Here is a 20,547-nt window from a genome sequence, read left to right on the forward strand (position 1 = left end):
AGCCCCTAGAGCTCTATCTAACTCTTTTATTCATCCAGTGAATTGGCCTTTACTAATAATAATAAATAATAATGGATGGGATTTATATAGCGCCTTTCTAATACTCAAGGCGCTTTACATCGCATTATTCATTCACTCCTCAGTCACACTCGGTGGTGGTAAGCTACTTCTGTAGCCACAGCTGCCCTGGGGCAGACTGACGGAAGCGTGGCTGCCAATCTGCGCCTACGGCCCCTCCGACCACCACCAATCACTCACACACATTCACACACAGGCAAAGGTGGGTGAAGTGTCTTGCCCAAGGACACAACGACAGTATGCACTCCAAGCGGGATTCGAACCGGCTACCTTCCGGTTGCCAGCCGAACACTTAGCCCATTGTGCCATCTGTCGTCAATGTTTACGCAACCCTTCAAGAAACAATTGTAAATTAATTCTCAGTTCAATTATGGATGGACAATAAATGTTGCTGAGATCACAAGATAAATGCATTTTCTCGAAGAAATATTCACATTGGCAATTTTTTTTTTTTTAAATATAGCAGAAAACTACCATAAATTTATAGATAAACTGGATTTTCTACATAGAGACAAGAAACTGCAAATGCTGGTTTCCAGTCTAAAGGTCTTGACCTGAAACATCACCTATCTATGTGCTCCAAAGATGCTGCCTGACCCACTGAGTTAGAAACATAAAAACATAGAAAATAGGTGCAGGAGTAGGCCATTTGGCCCTTCGAGCCTGCACCACCATTCAATATGATCATGGCTGATCATCCAACTCAGTATCCTGTACCTGCTTTCTCTCCATACCCCCTGATCCCTTTAGCCACAAGGGCCACATCTAACTCCCTCTTAAATATAGCCAATGAACTGTGGCCTCAACTACCTTCTGTGGCAGAGAATTCCACAGATTCACAACTTTCTGGGTGTGAAATACATCAATAAAATTTTTTAATGTCTTTGTTATCATTTTAATGATGCCAAAATAGTGTTGAATAAATAATCATAATTAGACCTAATTTACGAGGAAAGTTCGAATAAAAAGTTTGGTTTGGCTTTAAGTCTGCTTTGTGATAAACACAGAAAATTGTAAAAATCTGCGCACTTATCAGGAACTATCGTTGTCTGTTTTGAACATGGCAGATGCTATCAGGGTAGCCCGGGGAACTTAATTACTTTTTGAAACTTGCATGGAAAAATAACTAGAATGAACCATTGTCCACCTTCAACTATCCTGATTCCAGAGCACTCTTGCCAGAGTTCAGAATCTGGCAAATTAGTTCAAAATGGATCAGTATGTTACTGAATTTTCTTCGTGTTTTTGTGCCACAGGAATTGTGACAATGACCCGTAGTAGTTGACCATGATCTTAGTTCAGGGCCAGACATGCTGTGAGGAATGTATCTGGAATGCATCGAACAATGAGCTCTGTCTGTTAGGAGGGTTGCCGGAGGCAGCTGGTGGTATTATGGTATTTTGATAGTTTGAATAACTTATTGTGTCCATATTTTCATTTCATGTTCTCTTGTGGCAGTTCCTCTGTCGGCACCAGAGTCACTGAAAATTCTACCAGAAAAAGACCACATCCTGCTGTTCTGGAAAAGCCTCAGATTAAAGGAACGAAGCTTTAATGACAGCAGAGTAAGTCTAAAGCATGATCACAAGTTGCAACTATTTACTTGAGCTGACTCCAATATTATTTAAAGTCATTTGGCATTAAACTGCCCTGTCGAATAAGCCAAATATGCATATTTATGACAGCAGAAAGCTATTCAATAAACATTTGTGAATTGCATTTTATAAATCATGGATGGATATTCTCTCCTAAATTATTTACGCTCACTGACTATTGAATATCACAGGAATCAATAGGGAACTTTCTTGTTAATATTTCCACTAGTGTGCATATTATTATGTACTGCTACAGTGAATAAAAATGTAGGTCCTCCCATTATTGTGTGACATTGTAACTGGGTAGAATTAATTATATGATAGACTTTCCCCTTTGGGAGTTGGGTTATACCTCAATGGAAGGTCCCCATTGGACCATGACGTGAAACATTCCTCTATGTAGCATTATGAAATTTTGCTCAAATATTAAAAACAAAATAATTTCAGGTTTTATTCTCTAATCCGAGTAGATTTATACATAAGTACAAGGAGACTTATTCGAGTCACAGTAATCAATTGCTTTACACAGTATTAAGGAAACACTGGGATTACCACTGTGCTTTGACACAGTAGTTTCCTGATGTTGATAGTGCAGCTTGCTGGGGACTGAGATATAATGAGATAATGTTAGGACTTGCCCATAGAGATTTGCAGAATTAGTAAGTTGCTGTGGGTCAGTTCTCATATTTACAGACGAACATCATTAAACAACACTTGGCAAGATGCTTTGGTGTCTACATTGCCAAATGAATCTCCCAGCACCCTAGGGTGTGGAAGTTCAAGGTGAAAGAAATAAGCCAAGCGTGATTCATTAGGGATGGTTAACACAGATTTACAAATTACTTCCTATGGATGTGATGGAAGCTAATGGACAAAAGAAGTACAGTGAACGTTACATTTCCAAGATGCATTTTATAAAGTCACACAAAGGTGTATGAGATAATTTGAACCTTAATGGATGTAAAATGTTAAAAGGACGGAAAATGGAGCTGCGTGTAATGCGATGGTTCTTGAAGGATCGTACCAAAAATAGTGCAAGAAGTGGTTAGAGATTTGAGGAGAGAAATAAGTTTAGCGGAAGACTAAATGACCAAGTTATTAACTAGCAAATATCTGCAGATGCTGGATATCTGAAATATAAGAACATGTTACTTTGGCAGTCAGGCAGTAACTGTGGAAGGAGCAACAGAGTTAAACATTGTCTCCTTGTACAGTGCTATACTTGTTGGGTATCCCCAGCATCTGCAGCCTTTCTTTAGGGGTCCAAGTGAATACTAAGGGTCCAAGTTTGTCTACATGGAATAAGTGTAAATTGCCCCTAGTGTGTGTAGGCTTTGTGTTAATGTGCGGGGACTTCTGGTCGGCATGTGCTTGGTGGGCCAAAGGGTCTGTTTCTGCATTGTATCTCTAAACTAGAAAGAATGAAACATATTGACAGTACAGATGCCTGCGCTGAACAAAGTTCAACATCTTGATCAAGGTGTCCTTAAGGAGGTTGGCAACTGATTCTATCTAATAGGCATCTCAAGACACTATTCATGCTTCCTAATCAGTCTTTGACTCTTGGTTTTGTTATTTTTCTATTGGAGAGCAATGAAATGAGACTTTAAAGGATGACGAAACAGCATCCTAAGCTTAATGCTGTAATTGGGATTTTTTTTCATAAGTGATTTAGTTTTCTAATAATTTGTTTTGAGTTTTATATGGTTGCAATTTTCATCAGCAAATGAAGCTTGTATGTTCCACCACAATAACAGTAACCAATACACTAGAACTCATAAAATTGCACTAATTTGGTATGATACTCGTGTGTATGTACATGCATTACATTTTGACAGATTTCATTCTTTAAATAAATGACACTCGTCATATTAAATGGTTCTGTGATCTGTCTGACTCTTTGCCATAAATTTTGCTCCCATCTTCCGCCCAGTGATAACAGCTTTGCATGTTTCAGCGTGTTACATATAGGATGAGTCAGGTTCTTGCATCCGTGTTGCAAAATAATCATTCCCTAGAGGGCATTTCTTCTTTACGATGATTGAGTAGAATTTGGTACACTTAATTACTCTTTTATAAACAGTAATAGGCTGGATGAGTAAATAAAAGCTTTTGCGAGGAAGTGTTTCTGGTTTACAACTCCCATGAGGTACGTTGGATACTTTTTATTTCAGAAGATTTAATGAGTTTCCAAAATAGCTAGTGTTCTGCACGATTGTTTCTCCCTGCATTCATTGATGCTTAAGCACTGAATGAATGGAGAGAGTGTGTAATGGCTAATTGAGTGATCTAATACTCCTCCCTTGATGATGACTGGTGATTATTAATAGGATTCAATGTGACATGCGAACACTGTAGATATTCATGAATCATCTGTTTTGCAGTAGCTGAGAAATTTATGTAGAGAACCTTTTTGAGATGACATGGGTGGTGACCAGGCAATTGGAAGGTGGGGGGGGAGTAATAATGCAGGAAGTGAATGAAAGAAATGAGCAAAAAGTCCACGTTTCTCAATTCCAGGATAATTGTAGGAGCCTGCTGGGCATACTCAAGAGGGGTGGGGGGGGGGGGGGGGGGGGGGTGGTCATGGTCGCTGGAGGTGGGGGGGAGGGAGTGTCAATGTTTTCAGCGTTTGGATTTGTTGCCGATAGAATTCACTGGGGTATATTTCCCAAAAGTATCCAAAATATTATCTTGACATGTTGTTGACAAAATGAATGTTCTCTTGGCATGGAACTACATAGAGATTGCTGACATTAATTTATTGAAACGGATCCGTGCGAATCAATATTTGACAATTTTCATATTTTCCATTCTGTTGCACTCTGGAATGTTCAGCGTTACATTTGTTGACTTATTGCTGAAAAAACTGGGTACCTGTACCTGCATTGATTGCATTTGCATGTCTGAAGACTAGAAGGCTTATCACTAAGGTACACAAAAATACTGGAGAAACTCAGCGGGTGCAGCAGCATCTATGGAGCGAAGGAAATGGGCAACGTTTCGGCCCGAAACCCTGAAGGAAATAGGCAACGTTTCGGACCGAAACCCGGAAGGGTTTCGGCCCGAAACATTGCCTATTTCCTTCGCTCCATAGATGCTGCTGCACCCGCTGAGTTTCTCCAGCATTTTTGTGTACCTTCGATTTTCCAGCATCTGCAGTTCCTTCTTAAAGACTTATCACTAAGTTGCTTGCTTTTAACTTGATTTGTACTTGGACAAACTGTTTCTCTGTAAATGGAGAGAAAAATCAATATGCATTAGGAGAAAAATGTGAATGTGTGTGTGTTAAGCATTTTCTTAACAAAAATTAGTATTAGTCATAATGGTATTACTAAAGTTAGATTGCATCACAAATATCTATTGAATGAAATACCAGCTAGATTAGTGCGGGTATCGAGGGTTATGGGGCGAAGGCAGGAGAATGGGGTTGAGAGGGAAAGATAGATCAGCTGTGATTGAATGGCAGAGTAGACGATGGGCCAAATGTCCTTATTTTGCTCCCATCACTTATGAACGTATCATGTGGAGTATGATTGTTGATACTATGCCTACCCTGCCTCTGTAATTGTTACCAGTACATTTGTTCTCACCTATTCAGGAATTAAAGACATAGAAATTGTTCTTTTGGACCAGAAATGATTAAGTACCTCCTGCAGCAATTCTTCAGCCCATATTAATATGTTTGGCTGTTGCAACGGGCTCCACTTCGATCTCATGTTTGTGTGTGTGTTGAATTTGCACTACGATGCATTTCCCTGTGAACTGCACGCTCTACGGATAGATGACACCAAATGAAATGGAAGAAAAACTACAAAACCTAACACCTTGCCCTTTGTTTCACCTAGGGTTATGAGATCCACATGTTTGATCATAAGATCAATACAACGGTGTGCCTTGGCAATACAACGGAAAACATCTTCAGGATTTCTGATCTAAAGTTTGGCCACAACTACACCTTCACTGTACAGGCTAGATGCTTGTACAACGGACAGATTTGTGGTGCTCCTGCTACTCTCCTCTATGATGAACTTGGCAATGGTGAGGTCAAGAAAATGTGATAATTAGTGCACAGAACACGAGTAATTCATGGATAATAATGGACACAATACTTGGCTTTGCTGCTGTAATTACTACATGCATACTTCTCCATTATTTGCTTTGTCAAAGTACCAAAGAATGGTCAATTATGCAATTGTTCATCAAAGATAAAGCAATGCATAAATTACACCAGCACAAAACATGGAATGATTTCCAATGTATTTTTAGAAGGTTTTTTGACCCAGAAATCATTTTAATTTTATAATCCGTGGACAGATTTTTTTTTTCTTCTTCTTTTCATTCTGCTTTGCTGGTACAGTCTGCAGATAGTTTAATTTAGAGATACAGTGCAGAAACAGGCCCTTTGGTCCACTGGGTCTGCGCCGACCAGCGATCCCCGCACATTAACTCTATCCAACACCCACTAGGGACATTTTTTACATTTACCAAGCCAATTAACATACAAACCTGTACGTCTTTGGAGATTGCCCTTCAGTTTGATTTGTCGTCAATGTTGGACTGTTTCCCCTCTACTTTTTACGTATGGTCATTAGTTTCCAAGTTATTATAACTTTAAAGCTGTGTTAGGAGTGTAGGGCAATATTTAAATTGAATTTACTTTTAGCCCTTGGAACTTGCCTGCAGTGTAGGATTTAAAGATACTGTATTTCATTTCCCTGTGTACAAGCACATGAGCAGGGGCATAAAACCAGGGGCTGGTTTGCGCCCTGTTTGGTTCACTACTGTGTATACCTGTATTTACCAAAGGTGGATATGGAGAGGTGAAGGAACAATGAGGGCTGTTTGCATTGGGCTTTGGGTGACAAAGTGTAGACTCCCTGCTTCAGAAAACCCTGATCGACCTTGGCAGAAGGCAAATTGAAACAGGCACTTTGACTTCTGTCAAAGTTTTAAAGCCTCTGACCTTCGGAGACTTCAAACCGAGCTAAAACTGGCAAATGATTAAAAATAGTGTTTCTTCCCTGTGTCTGCGTGGGTTTTCTCCGGGTGTTCTGGTTTCCTTCCAGACTACAAAGGCTTGCAAATTGGAATGTTAATTGGCTTTGGTAAAAACGTTAAATTGTTCCGAGTGTGTGGGATAGTGCAAGTGTATGGGGTGATCGCTTGTCGGCGTGGACTCGATGGGCAGAAGAGCCTGTCTCCACTCTGTATCTCTAAAGTCTAAATCCTTACACTTCTCAGCTGGAGGGCTGGAATCCTCATTGAAATCAATGCGGTCTCAGATCTTGCACAGTTTCATTGTGATGTAGGAATAGAGTAACTTTGGAAGTCTAAGCGAAGCTGAACTCTGTTAGCGTGGAGCTATAGAGTTGACTTGTGCACATTGCCAAACACTTATCCATGGTTTACTGAAGTTTATTTAAATTTTACGGATCTGGGCATCACCGTAAAGGCAAACATTTATTGTGCATTCCTAATTAACTTTGCCAAGATTATAGTAAAGTGCCCCCCTGAGCTGAGATTGTTCCATTGGCAGAGGTACTCCCATAATACTATCACATGCGGACTTGCAAGATTTAGACCTGGTGCTGATGGAAGGCCAGTGATATTGTTGTCGGTGCAGAATGCCAATATGCAGACGGTGTCTGTTCCTGTGTCTTTGAAACTTTGGTCCCCGTAGCTGGTGGTGGTTGCAGGTTTGAGGGTGAACCAGGCAAGTAACTGCAATGTAATTTGTGGATGGTACTTGCAACAGCCTCTCTTCATGGGTGAAGATATTTGATGTTTAGGTTGGTATTCGGGATACCAATGAAAGTATTTGCATTATTTTGGATGATGTCAGAAATTGGGCCATTTAAAAATCAAATACCCAGCCTCTTTTGTTCTGTCCTTGAAGTAGTTGTATTTGTGTTGCTGGTCCACGTGGATTTCTAGTCACTGCCATTGAAGGTCTGGGTCATCTGATTAGACTTTCTCTTGTTGAAGATGACCATCCTGTTCAAGATGGTGTTGCAAGTGATCTTTTGCCACTTATCAGGTGGCCTGTCTTGCTGCACATAGGTGTGGACCGCTTCATTTGGTCAGGAATCTCGCATTGAAGTCGTTACTCTCCCACTTCTAACCTTACAAAGGAAGATAAAATGGCTGGACACTTGGAACTTCTCATTCCAGCCATTAAGTTTTGCCCTAATAAAAAGAGGTTTGAATGTCTGTTTTCAATGATTTTCTAGGAACTGCAGCTATCATTGCAACAAACGTGAGGCATGCCTCCCTCACCTGCTGAGATTATAGAGAGATTTTACAACCAGGATAAGCTAAGGCTAGCCAAATTAAAAGATATATAATTCTGATGTTTTTAACCCCAGAAAGAGTCCTATATTTTATGATTGTTTGGTACATTGCATAAGGAGGAAACAACACACAATTTTGGATGATCAGCCATGATCATATTGAATGGCGGTGCAGGCTCGAAGGTCCGAATGGCCTACTCCTGCACCTATTTTCTATGTTTCTATGTTTCCCACAATTAAATGGGCAGCAATGCCTTTTTCCTTTACCTTCTTGACTAACATGGATGGAGAAAAGTTTGAAAAGCATTTCAACTGTCTGCAACTGGAAATTAGTGTGGAACTAAATAAAGTTCCAGACCTTTAAGATTTGGAAGATTTTTCTATAACAAATGGGATCTGGAGAAATTCTATAGGCCCAATAAAACTAATAAGTTTTACAACTTTTGGCAACAATTTGAAGTTAAACTATGCATATAAAGTATTTATTTTGTTCAAATGAGGAGTATTTTGAATAACAAGGGCCCCTTTAAAGTTTTACTTAACAGTGGTAACTGGATTAGATAATTAGTTAATGGAATTTTGAACTACCAAATTGAATTGTCAAGCCAGAAGATTTAGTGACTAAAATTACAGGATGCCAGTTAATGACTCCTGTTTCTCATTTACAATTTTTGTTCTTTGATTTAAAGAAGAGCTGCTTAAAAATGCTGACTGCACACAGAAGTAGAGAAATAAATTAATTCCCAGGTCTCATTTTACTAACGTCTCAGGCTAGAACATCAGAGTAATGCAGAATTAGCAAACTGCACCTAAGAACAACCTATAGGCAGAAAGACCAAGGTAGTGGAACAAAAGGTTTCTGGATGCTTGTAATCTGTATAGTGCATTATTTAAAAATAAAAAGTATACTTTTCAAGCATTACAGATTCATTAAAACAAGATGGGGTAGAGTAAATAAATAAATAAATAAATATCAGCTGGCCGTTATTTAAGGTCGAGTGGTTTTATTACTTCTGGGATGCCAGGATTGGCTTGTCTTTTTCTCCCAGATGTATTTGCAGAATGTTCTGCTTTTCTTTTGTCACTTGGTTTGTTGTTGATGGGACCACTCGGTTAACAGTCTGCAAGTGATCCACACTTGGATTTGAAATCCTCTGACTCTCGATTGAAATAGCCAGCGTTAACTAACTTTTGGCTTTGCTTGTCTTTCTCCCAAGCGGCAGATCGATCTTTTTCAAGAAGTTCCAAGTCCACTGATGTAGCGGCCATCGTGGTGCCAGTGATGTTCTTGCTGCTGGTCGTGCTGGGCATCGGCTTTGTTGTGCTATATGTTCGGCATCGAAGGCTTCAGAACAGCTTTACAGCCTTTGCCAACAGCCACTATAATTCTCGATTAGGCTCTGCTGTGTTTTCTTCAGGTGACGAGCTAGGTAAGAGTTTGCTCAGCATGCAAAGAAAAGCTGTTACCTTGGGTATTACTTCATCCTGCAGACTTATAGCCCTGTCCCACGGTACGAGTTCATTCCAAGAGCTCTCCCGAGTTTGCCCTGATTCGAACTCGGAGATTTACGGTAATGGCCACTCGTCGGTACTCGGGGCTCTCGTGGACATTTTTCATCATGTTGAAAAATCGTCACGAGTCTTCCCGTGCTTACCTGCCGTTAGCAAGTCTTCCTGAGTACCTGCCGTTAGCGCTAAGAGACGTCCCCGAGCTCCGACGTACCCGCTACGTTCATTCTCCGTGCTTACCACGAGTTCGATTTTTTTAAAACTCGGGAGAGCTCTTGGAATGAACTCGTACCGTGGGACAGGGCTTTAAAATGTCACCAAATCCTCAACCAGGACCCTTACTTTATTAGATACAAAATGCTGGGGACCAGCAGCATCTCTGGATAGAAGGAATGGGTGATGTTATTCAGAAATACTTAATATTACCGAGGCATTTTACTGGAAAACTGGCGTGTGCTTCTCTGTTCCATAACAAAATCATTACTAGTTTTCCTTTAAAGGATGTAAGGAAGCAATGACACACACCTACAAATAATGTGGTGGTTAGAATAGAATAGAATAGTTTCTTTATTGTCATTGTAACATGAACCATGTACAACGAAATTGTAAAATGTCAGCCAGTCAGTGCACCATTCAAACATTTCTAAAAGCTAACGATACATACAAAGTAAAATATTTAAAAAGATAAACAACTAAAATAAATATCATAAAAATAGCACGCATAAACACCCAGCCCTACATCCTTCTGTCGATTTCATGTATGTATGTATCGCCCCTGCGTTCCTTGGCGGCTACATTTAGTGCCTTTATAGCAGTGGGGTAAAAACTGTTTTTAAGTCTGTTTGTCCTTGTCCTTGTAGATCTGTACCGTCTGCCTGACGGTAACAGTTCAAACAGGGAGTGTCCGGGGTGGGAAATGTCCTTTATAATACTCTGGGATTTTTTGATGCAGCGGGAACTGTGTAAGTCCTCCAAGGTAAGGAGAGGGCATCCGACAATCCTCTGGGCGTTGTCAATGGCCCTCTGGAGCGCTTTCCTCTGAGCCGCTGTGCAGCTGGTGTACCATACGCATACACAGTATGTTAGGAGGCTCTCAATGGAGCACCGATAAAAGGACAGCAGCAGTCTCTGAGTGATGTTATTCTTCCTGAGCACCCTCAGGAAGTGCAGTCTCTGCTGGACCTTTTTCAGCAGCGCAGAGGTGTTCACGCTCCACGTCAGGTCCTCCTCAATATGGATTCCCAGGAAGCGGAAATCCGCCACCCTCTCCACACAGTCCCCTCTGATAATTAATGGTACCATGTCCGTTTTATTCTTCCTGAAGTCTATTATTATCTCCTTGGTCTTTAAGGTGTTAAGGAGCAGGTTATTTTCTCCACACCACACTGTCAGCTGCTCCACCTCATCCCGGTAGGCGTACTCGTCCCCCCCGGAGATGAGTCCCACCACCGTAGTGTCATCCGCAAATTTGACAATGGTGTTTCTGTGGTGGGCGGGGATGCAGTCATGTGTGTAGATGGTGTAGAACAGGGGGCTCAGCACGCAGCCCTGTGGAGAGCCGGTACTGAGGCTGAGGGCCGTGGATGTGTGATGGCCCACTCTGACTCTCTGGCTGCGACCCGACAGGAAGCTATTTATCCACATGCAGGTGGAGTGTGGAAGTCCCAAGTCCCCCAGTTTGTCCACCAGTTTGTGGGGAACTGTTTGTTATAGTCTATCCATTGGTTTTCTGCACGTTGTATTTCTGTGCTCATCTCCATTTTACTGGAGCCATTCATTGAAATTGAGAAAAGCCTCCTACATTATGCACATTCAAAATGCACATTAAATGATGTAAAAACTGACTCGATTTGAGGTGTCATTTGTGTGAAAATGGAACATTACCAATAATGATTTATTGGTACTTCCTGGATTCAGGACGTCGTGTGGATTTCAGGAAATAGATGTTTTCAATTTTCATGTAGATCAGTTTCCGTTCACTGAATTACTGCTGATCATCTTCTGGTTCTCTTTTAGGTGATGACGAAGATGCACCCTTGATTAATGGTTTTTCAGATGATGTTCCAATGGTGATTGCATGAAGACCTTGCTGTAAACAAGAGGTTAAAGAATTCTTCTCCGAAGTCTTGGCAGCAGGAAGAAAAATCTTTTTAAAAAATGCACTTTTCTGAGTTGCATTACATTATTTTTATATGGACCAAAAATTAGACTTTATTGTAATGCGCTGTGATACTTGGATAAGATGGCACGGTGTGTGGTGCAGCCCTAGTCCCTGACTGTAGGCTTTTGCACAGCACTGCTTGTGTTCTTTGTCTGCAGGCAACTCTTACTTTTCAGGTTATTTGCTTGGTGGGTGTTAATGGTTGCAACCCCTCTTTCTGATGGTCTGTAAATTGATTTATCAGTAGAAAGTTAAATCACATTTCAATACTATTTTCTATAGTCATGGCTTAATAATAATTACGATGAAACAGTTAATCAAAAGATTATAAGACAACTTATCATGATACCACATCAAATTAGTTTGTTAAATCATGTATTGAAGTGTGGCAATTTCTTATCTCATAATTTTGCTACAAAAAAATTATGTTTATAGTGAAATATTTCAATTAGTGCAATTAATCCTTTCACTACTTCCTTGTGTCGCTGTTTTAAAATGTCCATTTTTTAAAAAAAATCAAAAATAATATACTTTTTATTAACAGCGTAATCATGAAATAGCCCGTTGCAATATACTTCATTTCCTCTACAATCTCAATTTGCATTATGCCCATATTAAATTAGTTATTTCAGTATGCTCCTTGCGTATTCCTGCATGATAGAATTTCACAATCACCTTCATTGAACCTTACAACAATATAAAACAGCAGGAAGTTATTTGGCTTGAAGACTGTAGCAGCTTTTGAAAAGACTTGTACAGTTCATTTCATTTGCACAGTCTTTGATCCTTGCTCTGCACGTTTCCACACTCGAGTATTAATCCAATTCCATTTTGAAAGTTTTTATTGAATCTGCTTCCATTTCCCTTTGAATAATGAATTCCAGATCACAACTCGCTGCTTTTTCAGGAAGAATTTATTTTGCCAGTTACTAGAAAGTTACTGCGCAAACGAACGTTCACCTCGGTCACCGCAATTTATTTTGTTTCCCAAAGCAGGGTTGTGGTCCTCTATTTCCCCTCCCCCCCCCCCCCAGATCAGCCTATATTTATCTTGTGTAGTTTTAGTATGCACAAGTCCAAGATGCCTTCATTTAGAATAGTATAAAATGGTCTTATCCCATACTTTATCTTTTAAACAGAAAGATTTAAAATTCCCATATCCATTGTCTTATTTAGGTGGGGAGGTGGGGGGGGAAGAACCCAGCTGGGTGTACTAAAATGTAGAAACTGTGATTTTCTTTTCCTTTTAAATCTGTTTTGTTTTTGTTTTTTCAGTTTCTTTCTTCATTTACAGGACGACATAGCTGCCAATCTCTTGCCTCATACATAAACTTGATGAGGTTGGCAGAAAGAGTTTTGTTGCTTACTAATAAGTGGAAGGGGGAAGGGATTCCTTTGCAAAAAGAACCTTGGTGCCCTTTGTCAATTACAGGGAAGGTACATTGGCAACCCGGTACCATGCATGCAATCGAGCGGGTGCATTGGAATATTCCATTTACCTTGCAGCTTATACTGAAGTAGACCTGTCTTCCCATTATACTGCCTTCACATTTTCAAAAAGTTAGAGTTCATTTTGCTTTTGAAACTCGGCTGAATTTTGGTAAATGTGTGCATCATTGAAATAATTTCATACCCGATCTCTTGCAAACCAGAATTGTTTAATTGACACATAGATAGGATGAGTGGAACTGCTGCAAATGTACTTCTGCAATGTTGCTCAGTAACTGTGGGTGATATTTTATCAAGAACATTTATTTCATTTCACAGCAGAAAATTCCCTGCCTTTTCTGTTTTTGGTTCTGGCCAATTTGCTGCATATTTCCAATGTTTCCTATGTCACCTCTGGATTTTCAGCATCTGCTGTTTTTATTAAAAAAATGAATTCATCTCATATAATAATGAACCATACACTTCATGCCAGCACTGCATCAACATACTTGGAACCCTGGACTGTAAATTATATTCTATTTAACCTTATGAATGATTGATGTATACTTTTTAATTCCCATTTAACAATGAGAAAACAATTTTAAAAGTTTTGTTATGGAATCTTGTTAAAGTTGGTAGGTCATGTTTTTGAGCAGAGCACGGGTGGAACTTAATTACTGCACATTCATAATATTAGAGACTGTACTGTGAAGAACAATGCATAAATGACCTGTCCCACTTACACGATTTTCTTCGGCGACTTGCCGGCACCCGTCATGGTCGCAGCAGGTCTCCGAAAATTTTCAACATGTTGAAAATCCAGCGGCGACCAGAAAAAGGTACGACTCTTTGGGTCATGTCGACACGTGACGCCTGTATGGTCGTGAGTAGTCGCCCAAAGAGTCGTACCTTTTTCTGGTCACCGCTGGATTTTCAACATGTTGAAAGTTTTCTCCCACCTGCTGCGACTATGACGGGTGAAAAAAATTGCGTAAGTGGGACAGGCCCTTTAGAGTGATCACTTTGGGACCAAAGGATTGACTTCAGATTAGTTGTTTTGGAGTTTGTTACTGAGATGTGATGGTAGTTTGACCATCAGAAACAGCGCAGCTTCAAGTTGGAGAATACTACAAGGCTGCCAGCAATTGCCAATTTGATATTGTTCCTGGTCATGTTTTCAACATAAGATAGAATTGTTTGTCCTTGCTCTTATTGAATAAGATCCAAAAGGGTTTAGATCCCACATCTGGACGTCCACAAGTTATTTGCAAATTTAGCGCAATAGTTATCTGCAGTTGTTAAGTAAGTATTATCAGGTATAGCAGCAACTCTGCTTGAGTCTGTTCTGCAAATTCAATAAGATCATGCACGATTCAAAGCACTGTCGTTCGTATTTTCAAGACTAAGCTCTTTTATACCACATTGTAATCAGTTTTGTGTGTCGGTCAGGAGCAAAATATCCAATCTTAAACCAAAGGACAGAATCGCCCAATATATCTTCCCAATCTTGGTGTAGTTAAGAAGGATCCTACGGATTTTAATCGTTTTTAATATTGATGTGTATTCTGAATTATGTATTTGCTAAAAGATTTTGACGTAGATCTAATGCAGGTAATATCACTTTGAATTTCCTCGTAATCACACAACATATAATTATGTTTTCATAATTAGATTTGAAACTGGAAATAGGTTCAAATTCTGTTCTGAAGAAGAACCAAAAAATAGGGAATCTAGTAACAATTGAGGGCAAAACAGATAACTACAACAAGATTTTTAAACTATCTTAATGAAATAATTTAAATTGCCCTAATTATTAATAAATATTTTCACAACATGTTAATGCTCTTCAAACCTTTTCTCCAAATAATTCTCCAAAGAAATCCTAACAAACATGCATTGAATACATTTGTTGTCAAAATTTACTGGGTGGCAGAAAGTCCAAAGGAATGCAAATTGATGAAAAAATCCCCATTGTTAAGAGCATTGTTTTTAAAGTGAAATATGACACATTCTAGTAAGGATAGGATATCTGCCTGTATTGGAGTGATGTGTTATGCTGCTAAATGTGAAAGTCTTGCTTAACAAAATGTATATTTGACATTTTGCTGAGGAATTGGGCATATTTAAACAACTATCCATCCATGAGAGCATTTTTAGACACTTTTAAAATTTGTCCTTTTTTCAAAAAGTGTCAGTGTGTACGTCTGCATGGTATAAACTTGGAGCCTGGGTTTGCAATCCTCCTGTATGATTATGTTGAACTTGATCAGAATCCATGTGACATTTTGCCCAACGTGCATATTTTTGAAGGGAAAAGTGATTTTTGTTAAATAATAATGTTTACCCCTCCACTATCTTTCTACTTGGAAAACCCATCACATGATTCTTGGCAATCTGCTGTCTTGGAGAAGTTTCACTGTTTGGTAGTAGTGTGATTCTGTGTTAGAGTGAAGCCTTTCTTAAAATTAATCAATATTTTTTGCATTTTATTTAAGTCACATGAATGTACTATTTTACTGCTCGGGCACTAGAGTGAAAATGTCCAGCAGGGCTGCTTATGTTTTAATATATATGGTACTACTTTGTTTTAATTTTCCTGTGTTTTCAATTAATTTCTTGCCTTAAAACTGGATTGTTCTTTTCTGTACAAGAAAATGCTTAAAAGCCTTGAAATCATCCTGCCGCATCTGCCTTAGTGAGCAAATCTTAAGTGTCTGTTTTTGTGCATCAGCCTTCAATGATTTCTCCCACCCCCATTCCCCACAATTGAATTGCACATCAAGATACACATGCTCCACTCTTCATATCTGATCGCTTTAACTTGTAGAGAAAGAAAATGCATATCAAATTCCAAAGTTGCAGATTGGACAATGCACAGTGTACAATAGTGGGTGTTTTTGTATAAATGGAGAATATGTTTTTAAAAAGAAAAGTGTACATTTTGGGAAAATAATGCTGTGGATCTATTTTTTATGTTTGGTAGTAATTAGCAATCATTGAAAGCACAGTAGATGGTTTGCATGGGGATGCAGAGAGTTCCTCTGTCTAGAACAGTATAAATCATGTCTCGCATTTACGCTCCATGTCTTCGGACACAAAATATTACAAGACAAATCTGGAATTGAGCATAGTTGTGCCAGAAACCGTCAAAATGAGTGGTACTGAACATGTTCCGATTCAGATTGTTCACGCTGTGTTTTGATTTACAGCCTGTTGTGATGTGAGACTTTGCACTAATCGAATATTGGGTGAATTGTATGACAGACCTCTGATTCTTTAATCAACTATTGATGTACACTTTTGGAAGGGGTGCAATGTGCTTTAAATGTGGATTTATTTCACTTAATAAATTTTACTTGGATCAAGACTTTCTCCGTTTTACCTGGTTCTTCACCCACAGGTAATATATGTCATATAAGACTATTTAAATTATTTGCTTACAACTTTTATTTCCACAATTCTTGATTTTTCCTCCATTCCTGTGAATATTTTCTTTCTTAAGTTTGTTTAAAGGAAAATTACAAACGAGGGGACATTACTGTGACAATATCATGCTGTGAACTTTAACACATGGGCAATACTTTAGTACGTACACATTATTTTGGAAGAGTGGTTAACCACATCACTCTAGCACAATCACTGTTCACTTGGCGATAGTCAGTGGAATGCGATCATTTTCCCTCACGTCCACTGATCCCAAGTTGATCAACATTTTGTATCAAACTATCCTCTTATTATGATACAGTTAATTGGTAAATTAACCTGCTCCTATGTTGTTTAAGATTAATAGAGAAAGTTTAGATCTCTGTTCTTAACTCTCTCTCCTTAAAATGATTTTGGAGAAAGGAGTAAAAGTGTTCGGCACAAGCTCAGTTTGCATAAATTATCTTTCTGTAACTTTAATTTAATTAGCCCTTCATTCTTTCCTACGTAGCTTTGAGTTTGAATGAAGTATTAGACTCTTTGATTATTTTTAAACCAAATAGTGTTTCTTTTACAACATTCGGCTGAGATCAAGGTACTTTGAATATCCATTGTGAGCAGTTCAAAAGCTAGAATTTTAAACTTCCATCGATTTAAAGGATAGAACATAAGAGTGCAGCACGGGAACAGGTCCTTTGTCCAATAATGTCTGTGCTTTGTCCTATAATATGGTGCTAAATTAAACAAGTCTCTGACTGCGTGTGATCTACATCTTCCCATCGCTGTGGCTCCGTGTGCCAATATATGTCTATAGGCCCCTCGTGATGTAATGTGCTATCAGGTCTTCCCTCGACCTCTAACTTCAAAGAAAAACAACCCATGTTTGTCCAAGGAAGGATACAAAATGCTGGAGTAACTCAGCGGGTCAGGCAGCATCTCTGGAGAAAATGGATAGGTCACATTTTGAATCGGAACCCTTCTTCAAGCTGATTGTCGGGGGTTGGAGGGGACTAGAAGCATGAAAAGATCAGGACAAATTAGGGCTGGCAAAAGATGACATCAGACAGGGTGGTTCCCTGATAGACCAATTGTTGGAATGGGATAATGTGATCCCAGGATGGAACACAGGCTGGGTTGTAAGCTACCCACGTGAAATATGGCGTGCTGTTCGTCCAATTTACGTGAGGTTGAAGTTGTATCTCCTGCGATTGCTGGGGTTAAAAAAAAACCTGGTAGTTTGGGTGGGAAGAGATGAGTGAACCAAGGATTTGCGGAGGGAGCAGTCTCGGTGGAAAGGAGTAGGCGTGGGAAGATGTGATTAGTGGTGGGATCACGTTGGAGCTGACAGTAATGTTGGAGGATGACGTGTTGGATGCGAAGGCCAGTGGGGTGAGAGGTGGGGAGCCCTGTGCTTGTTTGTCCAACCTCTCCTTATAGATCATACCCTCTAATACAGGCGGCATTCAGGTATACCTCCTCCACACCCTCTCAAATTTCCACATACTTCCGAGGCAACTAAAAGGGCCACATTATTCCAAACGCAGCCTAATCAAAGTTCTATAAAACTGCAACATGACTTCCTGAATCGTATTCTCAATTGCCTGACCGATGAGAGCAAGCATACCATACACCTTCTTTACCACACTATCTACTTGTGTTGCCACTTTCATGGAGCTATGGATTTGGACCCCAAGATCCCTCTCTACATCAATGATGTGAAGGGTCTTGCCACTTTCCCCTTACATTTGACCTCCCAAAGGGCATCACCTCACACCTATTCAGATTAAGTTCACAAGTTATAGTAGTAGAATTAGGCCATTCGGCCCATCGAGTCTATTCTGCCATTCAATCATGGCTGATCTCTGCCTCCTAATCCCATTTTCCTGCCTTCTGCCTATAACTTTGACACCCGTTCTAATCAAGAATTAGTCTATCTCTGCCTTATAAATAGCCACTGACTTTGAGCTGCATCTACCATTTCACCCCACATATCCACAGCTGGATATAGAAGTAGATTCATTCTTTAGAAAGGGCGGGGGTGGGTTGGGGCTGGCCAAACGTGCCTGAGTGTTTGACCTTGTTTATAGATAGGCTGCTCAAAGGAACCAGGGTGTTCACCTGGGTGGAAGGCAATGTACAGGGAAGCAAACAGACTAGAAAATATCATGTTACTATTTTGATTGTTTTGATGACATTGACAAACTTGGTGTCGGAAGCTCGCCTGGAAGACTGTACCTCTCTGTGTTTGGTAAGGATTCTACAAAATATACTCACGCCAACTTTCTAAATTATCTGAAGAATTTTGCTTGTTGTCTTCAAACTGCAAGTTAATCAACATTTGCTGGATTGCTTAAAAAATCTTGTGACCAGTTCAACGCCAAATCAGCTTTGTAGGCCTTAACACTGCCCAAACTCAATAGCAAGCAACTTCTCCAAGACTCTGCCAGGCTCTGTCCTGCCTGGACCTTTCTCCTCCCCTACTACACAATCGGTCTAAAGAAGGGTTCTGACCCAAACGGTTCAAACGCTGGGTCCAACATAAATGTATCCCAGGCTGTTAAGAGAAAACAAAACAAAGGCACCATGATTTTCCATTCCACTATGAATAAGGGTCTGAAGAAGGGTTTCGGCCCGAAAAGTTGCCTATTTCCTTCGCTCCATAGATGCTGTTGCACCCGCTGAGTTTCTCCAGCACTTTTGTCTACCCACTCTGAATATAGATGTACTAGGGAATTATTAAGATGTTTGATATCAGAGACATCGGAATTAAAAGGTTAGTTAATTTTACTCGGGTTATGGATAAATTATTGCAGATAATTACCCTTTAGGAAAGCATCAATTAATTAATGCACTCAGCATTGATTAGTTAATTTGTCAAGCTAACAATGAAATGTAGTGTTAGCAGATCTCTGTGCCTTTGACATGTTCTGTTAGAATCTCAAACTAGGGTCACAGTTTAAAGACAAGGCCAAATTGCCACGACAAGGCAGATGAAATATTGTTTTCTTTTCTCTGATGGTCATGAGTGTTTGAAATATTTTTTTCCCTCAAAGGACAGTGGGAGTAGTCCTTAAATATTTTTACGGCTAAGTAATAGTGAATCTTGATAAGCCAAGGGAGTGAAAGATGACAGATGATAAAGGTTAGAGGAGATCAGCCACAGTTGTTGAATGCTGGAGCAGGCTCCAGTAGTTGCCCCACCACTAATAATGAGGAATACGTATCATGCTGAAATTTCTCCTTAAGGCCTATGCAGTCACCAAGGTATGTAATGGCTCATGTATTCTAAGAAGATACAATATTGGCTGATTATATTGGACATATTTAAGGCAGAGATAGAGAGATTCTAGATTGGTACGGCAGTGGGGTTATGACTGCCTGACTGCAAGAACAGGAGGGCAGATTATTATCTGAATGGGGGAGTCCAGAAACAGGGGTCACAGTTCAAGAATAAGGGATAGGCCATTTAGCACTGAGACGAGGAAAAACATTTTCACCCAGAGAGTTGTGAATCTGTGGAATTCTCTGCCACAGAGGGCAGTGGAGGCCAATTCACTGGATGTTTTCAAGAGAGAGTTAGATTTAGCTCTAGGGCTAAAGGAATCATGGGTTATGGGGAAAAGCAAGAACGGGGTACTGATTTTCGTAGATCAGCCTTGATCATATTGAATGTCGGTGCTGGCTCGAAGCACCTGTTTTTCTATATTTCTTCGTTTCTATGGGGAGAAGGCAGGAGAATGGGGTTAAGAGGGAAAGATAGATCAGCCATGATTGAATGGTGGAGTAGACTTGAAGGGCTGAATGGCATAAATTCTGCTTCTAGAACTTATGATGTTGATGGATATCTTCTTAATGAAGTTGTGGAGTACAACTGATGAAAATGAATGTTTTTATCATGCAAGACATAACATTCCCTAATCTGATTATATCTGAAGAAGGGTCCCGACGCGAGACATCACCCATCCATGTTCTTCACAAATGCTGCCTGGCCCGCTGAGTTACTCTGGCACTTAGTGTCTGTTTGCTAAAACCACCATCAGTGGTTCCATGTACCACATTT

General features: G+C 39.8%; 1 protein-coding gene across 2 annotated transcripts in view; it reads left to right on the forward strand.

Annotated features, from left to right (window-relative positions):
• Positions 1-13,502, forward strand: part of sorl1 (sortilin related receptor 1) — a 104,799-nt gene extending 91,297 nt beyond the window's left edge. For both annotated transcript variants that reach the window (XM_033049867.1, XM_033049869.1), the window contains exons 45-48: positions 1,537-1,643; positions 5,522-5,714; positions 9,184-9,396; positions 11,492-13,502. In XM_033049867.1, coding sequence (XP_032905758.1) covers positions 1,537-1,643; positions 5,522-5,714; positions 9,184-9,396; positions 11,492-11,556 — 578 coding nt within the window. In that variant the 3' untranslated portion in view covers positions 11,557-13,502. The remainder of the gene's footprint in view (positions 1-1,536; positions 1,644-5,521; positions 5,715-9,183; positions 9,397-11,491) is intronic.
• The last annotated feature ends 7,045 nt before the right edge of the window (positions 13,503-20,547 follow it).

The sequence above is a fragment of the Amblyraja radiata genome, chromosome 33, assembly GCF_010909765.2.
Source record: "Amblyraja radiata isolate CabotCenter1 chromosome 33, sAmbRad1.1.pri, whole genome shotgun sequence".
NCBI lineage: Eukaryota > Metazoa > Chordata > Chondrichthyes > Rajiformes > Rajidae > Amblyraja > Amblyraja radiata.